This window comes from Notothenia rossii, assembly GCF_949606895.1.
Source record: "Notothenia rossii genome assembly, chromosome: 8".
Taxonomy (NCBI): domain Eukaryota; kingdom Metazoa; phylum Chordata; class Actinopteri; order Perciformes; family Nototheniidae; genus Notothenia; species Notothenia rossii.
The window spans coordinates 79,879,349-79,886,550 of record NC_136906.1 but is presented as its reverse complement, the minus strand read 5'-3'; the positions used below and the strand labels follow the sequence as shown (position 1 = coordinate 79,886,550).

General features: G+C 38.2%; 1 protein-coding gene across 1 annotated transcript; it reads left to right on the top strand.

The window, feature by feature from the left end:
- Positions 1 to 203: 203 nt before the first annotated feature.
- On the top strand, positions 204 to 7,170 carry e2f6 (E2F transcription factor 6; the record flags this gene model as incomplete). Its single annotated transcript, XM_079645345.1, has 6 exons — positions 204 to 210; positions 1,360 to 1,546; positions 2,421 to 2,576; positions 3,136 to 3,250; positions 3,829 to 3,964; positions 6,642 to 7,170. The coding sequence occupies 6 exons, from the start codon at positions 204 to 206 to the stop codon at positions 6,677 to 6,679; spliced, it is 639 nt and encodes a 212-aa protein (XP_079501471.1). The 3' UTR covers positions 6,680 to 7,170.
- Between the last annotated feature and the right edge of the window lie 32 nt (positions 7,171 to 7,202).

Below are 7,202 nucleotides of genomic sequence, written 5' to 3'. Positions count from 1 at the left end.
CTGCCGGGTCCCGCATGAGCTCAGACCCCTCCTTTTTATTTTAAAGCGTTATACCCCAAATCAGCACTTTAGAAACAGGAAGTGAAATAGAGGGATATGAGGCATGGCTAGAATGGGTGATCTGTTTGGTATTTTGAGCAAAACACTTCATAGACATGTTTTTTATATTTGTGTATATCTGAGACCTATTGCCTGAACACAGCATGATAGGTGACCTTTAAGTTGAGTAAGATATTTGTTTTTCTTTTCAGCAGGCATCCGAGGAAATCGAGTCCCCTGACCAAACCATCCAGCAGATACAGTGCGTCATCTGTCCTTTCATCCAAACACTTTCATAGCAACACATCTTTGATTTCTGTGCCTCTGTTGAGTTAGCTTTAGCAGTAGCTGTAAGGCTCTGCTAAAGAAGAGCCAACAGTTTGACACTAGATACACTGTTCGAGCAGGAGAATGGCTTTTGCAGTAAAGATGGCTCCGGTCTCAGGAACATCTTGAAGATTATGGCTTCAAAGATCCAATTATTTACTTATTTGACAATATATAACAAGACACTAAGAAACATAATTAGAAATCGATCAAATAAGAAACATTTTTGTGTTTTTATTGGCTAAACAAAAACTATGAAGCCTTACGTTTTTTTTAATTTACTTTTTATTGGCATTTAGTGTCAAACATTGTCACAGCATATTGTACATTACATCTTTACATGCATGACATACATCTGTTCATAGTTCTTTTCAGCAATATACACGTGATGAGACAAAACACACAGATGAGATAGACATAAATGAAAATAAAACAGCAGTGACCACTTAGGAGTAGACATTTCTTTCCAGCAGAGTTATGGATCTGTGAAAACTAAATCAGGAAAAGTGTTGTTTTGATATCTCCAGCTCTGACCCTGGTGTGTGTTGACCCTGGTGTGTGTTGACCCTGGTGTGTGTTGACCCTGGTGTGTGTTGACCCTGGTGTGTGTTGACCTTGGTGTGTGTTGACCCTGGTGTGTGTTGACCTTGGTGTGTGTTGACCTTGGTGTGTGTTGACCTTGGTGTGTGTTGACCTTGGTGTGTGTTGACCCTGGTGTGTGTTGACCCTGGTGTGTGTTGACCTTGGTGTGTGTTGACCTTGGTGTGTGTTGACCCTGGTGTGTGTTGACCTTGGTGTGTGTTGACCCTGGTGTGTGTTGACCCTTGGTGTGTGTTGACCTTGGTGTGTGTTGACCTTGGTGTGTGTTGACCCTGGTGTGTGTTGACCCTGGTGTGTGTTGACCCTGGTGTGTGTTGACCTTGGTGTGTGTTGACCCTGGTGTGTGTTGACCCTGGTGTGTGTTGACCCTGGTGTGTGTTGTTGTGTGTTCAGATCTGTCGCTGGGGTTGCTGACTCAGCGCTTCCTGGAGCTGCTGCTGGCGGCTCCTGACGGGGTGGTGGATCTGGGTCATGTGACCACGAGCCTGCAGACCCGCAGGAGGCGAGTTTACGACATCACGGCGGTCCTCGAAGGCATCAGCGTCCTCAAGAGGCAGTCGGTCAACCACTTCAAGTGGATGTGAGTGAACACAGACTCAAAGGTTCAAAGGCTTTACTGTCATGTAAGCTACAGGGGAGAAATGACATTCTTCTGACCTGAGCTCCGCCAACAACGCAACATATATAATACAATAAAAAGTAGTGCAAGAAGTATACATGCTTGTAAATAGAATCTGATTTGAACAATAACAGAATATTAAATAATGTACATTAAGACTAAATTAAATATGGTTTATTGCGGTGATAACTATTTCTATAAATAAGTAGATTGCAAGATGACAACAGGAATGTTTATCGGGGGCACTTAGCAGAGCTCAGGAATATGTCCTCTGGGTTTATTAATGCTCACTGTTTGCTTTCATATTCCTATTGGTTCTCTTGAGTTCTGTTATAGCCCCCATCAAAGCAACATTTTAACACTTTATTCAACAATTTATGATAAGCTCAAACCCTACAATAATACATCTATCTGCCAGGCTCTGTTCTGCATTTTCTCTGTGGCCATTTATTTTTCAAACTAACCTATTATACTATTTTTAGGCATATATTATAGGTCTCGGATATATACAGATATATAAAAATCATGTCTCTATGAACAGATCATGCATTTTAGTGCTCACCTCATATCCCTCTATTTCAGCCCTGTTGCTAAAGGGCTGATTAGCTTTAAAATAAACAACAACATCCGATATGACGTCATATCAGCAGCAAATCTGGATTAGCTCCGTTGTTCCCCCGTTTTTAGCGATGTGGGTACGGAGGAAAAGAGAGGGTTTTGTTTTCTGACGCACCGGGGGACACATATTTACGTATAAAAGACATCAGAAAGTGTATTTTGCATGATACAAGACTTTTAACACATTTAAATAATGAGTTATTTCTGTCTGTTTCAGAGGAAGCACGTCCATCTCCAGCTTCCTGTTGCAGAACCAGCAGAAGCTCCAGAGAGAGTTGGACAGCCTGAAGCTGGTGGAGGACACGCTGGACTCGCTCATCAAGAGCTGCGCTCAGCAGCTGTTCAGCATGACCGATGACCTCGACAACGCCACATATCCTTTCACTGTCTCCACGTTCTGCCTGTCTTAACACCAGAGAGACGTCGGATGGGAGGAAACTTCATTATTTAGCGAACGGATCATTAATGTCGTTTTTCATGCAATGATGTCAAAAGATAGTGCATTCAGCCTTTCATACGGGGAGATTTCCTTCTTCTTCTTCTGGGTTTTGGACATTTAAAGACATCAGCGTGGACTTTTAAAAACTAGGATGACATTTTATTTACCAAATGATAAATTGATGTAGAAAAGTAAATTACAGTCCAGGTTTAGACCAAAACAGGAAGTACATTAGGCTTTCATTTATCAGGTTGAAAGAAACATAATTTCAAATGAATGCTAATGTTCGTCCGGCTGGATATATATATATATATATTTATTAAATAAAACAAATGTGCAAATTTGCAATATGGCTTTTATAATTAAATAAATGTCAATGATGTGTTTTAAGCCATTCAATGCAGGTTTTAATGAACATTATGGGACTGCAAAACAATGTTGTTGTAAATGTGGATTTCTAAAACGTGAAGCAGGTTTTCTTTAACTTTTGCACGTCGGCCTACGTGACCCAGGAGGACGTCGGGCGGCTCGCAGCCTTCCAGCAGCAGACGGTCATCGTGGTCAAAGCTCCGGAGGAAACCAAGCTGGAGGTCCCGGCTCCCAAAGAGGTGAAGAACACACAATCTGAAAGTATTTATTAAAGGTCTTATTATACTATTTTTAGGCATATATTATAGGTCTCAGATATATAAAAAACATGTCTCTGAAGTGTTTGGCTCTAAATACCAAACAGATGACCCATTCTAGCCTCACATCCCTCTATTTCAGCCCTGTTACCAAAGTGCTGATTCTGGGTCCGTAGCTTTAAAAAACATTATATTAAAAAAAAAAGAAATGTTTTCTGACAGTTTGAGTCTCCTGACACACCGGACATTAAAAATTGAATTTTGCACAATAGGAGACCTTTAAGATATTGCTGATTTACCAGATCTAATCATGTTTTTAACGTGCTTAGTAAAGAGATACGATAACAAGTACTTTATTGATCCCAATTTGGGAAATGTTTGTGTTGCAGCCGCATGAAAAGACATGTCATTGTACAATAAAGATTAAGAGACTAGAAATAAACAAGACATTTGAAAATATACATGTTGAATTTACAAATGAACAATAACAAGATATAAAGCAAGTTATTATATATACATAAGTATGTGAGAGATGGAATATTTGTGTTGTTTTGATGCAGGATAATATCCAGGTGCATCTGAAGGGGGGGAGGGGTCCCATCATGGTGCTCACCTGTGAGGTGGGGGGGGCGGACGCCAGCAGACACTTCCTGGCGCTGGAGGAGAGCCGGATAACGACCAACACGCTGCACACAGGTAACACACAGAATAACAGAAACACACGGAATAACAGAAACACACAGAATAACAGAAACACACAGAATAACAGAAACACACAGAATAACAGAAACACACAGGATAACAGAAACACACAGAATAACAGAAACACAGAATAACAGAAACACACAGAATAACAGAAACACACAGAATAACAGAAACACACAGAATAACAGAAACACAGAATAACAGAAACACACAGAATAACAGAAACACACAGAATAACAGAAACACACAGAATAACAGAAACACACAGAATAACAGAAACACACAGAATAACAGAAACACACAGGATAACAGAAACACACAGAATAACAGAAACACAGAATAACAGAAACACACAGAATAACAGAAACACACAGAATAACAGAAACACACAGAATAACAGAAACACACAGAATAACAGAAACACACAGAATAACAGAAACACACAGAATAACAGAAACACACAGAATAACAGAAACACACAGAATAACAGAAACACACAGAATAACAGTAACACACAGAATAACAGAAACACACAGAATAACAGAAACACACAGGATAACAGAAACACACAGAATAACAGAAACACAGAATAACAGAAACACACAGAATAACAGAAACACACAGAATAACAGAAACACACAGGATAACAGAAACACACAGAATAACAGAAACACAGAATAACAGAAACACACAGAATAACAGAAACACACAGGATAACAGAAACACACAGAATAACAGAAACACACAGGATAACAGAAACACACAGAATAACAGAAACACACAGAATAACAGAAACACACAGAATAACAGAAACACACAGAATAACAGAAACACACAGAATAACAGAAACACACAGAATAACAGAAACACACAGAATAACAGAAACACACAGAATAACAGAAACACACAGAATAACAGAAACACACAGGATAACAGAAACACACAGAATAACAGAAACACACAGGATAACAGAAACACACAGAATAACAGAAACACAGAATAACAGAAACACACAGAATAACAGAAACACACAGAATAACAGAAACACACAGAATAACAGAAACACACAGAATAACAGAAACACACAGAATAACAGAAACACACAGAATAACAGAAACACACAGAATAACAGAAACACACAGAAAACACACAGAATAACAGTAACACACAGAATAACAGAAACACACAGAATAACAGAAACACACAGAATAACAGTAACACACAGAATAACAGAAACACACAGAATAACAGAAACACACAGAATAACAGAAACACACAGAATAACAGAAACACATAGAATAACAGAAACACAGAATAACAGAAACACACAGAATAACAGAAACACAGAATAACAGTAACACACAGAATAACAGAAACACACAGAATAACAGAAACACACAGAATAACAGAAACACACAGAATAACAGAAACACACAGAAAACACACAGAATAACAGAAACACACTGACTTGGTTTCTGTAGCTAAAAGCAGCTACCATTCAGCGAATAACATATTCACCTTTTTCTGCATTTTCAGCTAAATTCAGCCACAAATGTTCACAGTTTGCAGCATTTGCACGCATTTTCTGCAGGAAATGCATTTTCTAGTTATAATATGTAATTGTCGTACAGCAGGGAACAATGCTAAACAACAAAAGGACAATGTAAATTAAACAGGGTCGCATCGGTGTTTGTTTTACTAATAATATATATTTTTCTTATCCTCTATTATTATGTATTTTTTCTTAGTTTTATTTTAATATACATATTGCTATTTTTATATTTTATTGAAAAATGTTTTTTAACTTCTCTTGTTTAGATGCATATTTTTATTAAATTGTATTTGACTTTATATTTGTATTTTATTCTTAAATAAATGGATTAACTGTCACAAAACCCCCAGGATAAATAAAGTACTCGAACAATGATTCAAAAAAAAAAGTCAACTTTGTTGTCAATCTTGGATCTAAATGATGTTTCTCACAATCCAGAGGAATACAAGTTAAAATATCTAAAAATACCGACATAATCAAACATAGACAAATATTTATAAATCCCCACATCAAGAGATATCAATCCAAAATGAAGATATAAAGGCAGCAGAACATATATACAAACATAACAGTCACTTATAAACAGATGAAGATGTTACAGTAAAAATAAGTACACTAGTGCAAATGATTGTCCATAGTAGTTCCTATTAAAGTAAATAAAGTAGCAGCCAATAATAACAATAACAACAAAGTAAAACATGTTTTAGGGTGTGGCAACATATGTCACACACACACACACACACACACACACACACACACACACACACACACACACACACACATACACATACACATACACATACACATACACATACACATACACATACACATACACACACACATACACACACACACACACACACACCATGTATACATCACTTCAACACATGCCTAACCCTAACCGAGTCTTCACCCTAAAATGAATGATTCCCCTCACGGGGACATCCCCATAAGGGAGGCAAGTCCCCACACGTGACTTTGTAAACAGATGTAGGTCCCCACAGGGATAGTAATGCTAGGACACACACACACACACACACAGATACAAAGGCTACTGTGATGAGATCATTTCAGCTCAGCTTCAGTGTTTAATTGAGCCTTATTTTTTTTTTTCAGAGTCCTCAAATCCACAGAGTGCCGTGCAGAGTGCATAGTGACCACCAGGGGGCGCTATCTGTCCCAACATTGTACACAGGACCCTGAACGCATGGTCTCTGGATACCAGGAAGAGTTGCATTGAACACACAGTTCACGCTGGACCATTAGAGATTAAAAACTGACTGGTACAATATTCAAATGCTCATCATAGAATAGTGACGTTACGACCTGGAAACACTTCACGGTCACGGATCCCTTTCATCTGCACCATTGTCCTCATGTTGGATCTGATCAGAAGAAGGAAATCATATACATTTGAAGAGGAAGACGATTTGGATGTTTGCAGCTTTATTTAGTATGAGAGGAGAGAGCACAGATACACAGCTGTTTGTTTTTTATATATAACAATCATGTCCTGACTTCCAGTGCGTTTGCTGTATAATATTTTACTTTGTTTATACGTTTGTCTTTTCTTTGCGTTTCATCGTTTTCTAATCGAGCAAACACCTCAAAGAAGCTGTAATCAATAAATAATGTACTCATGTAACTGTGAAATTGTCTTTTTTCAAGCGTGCACCA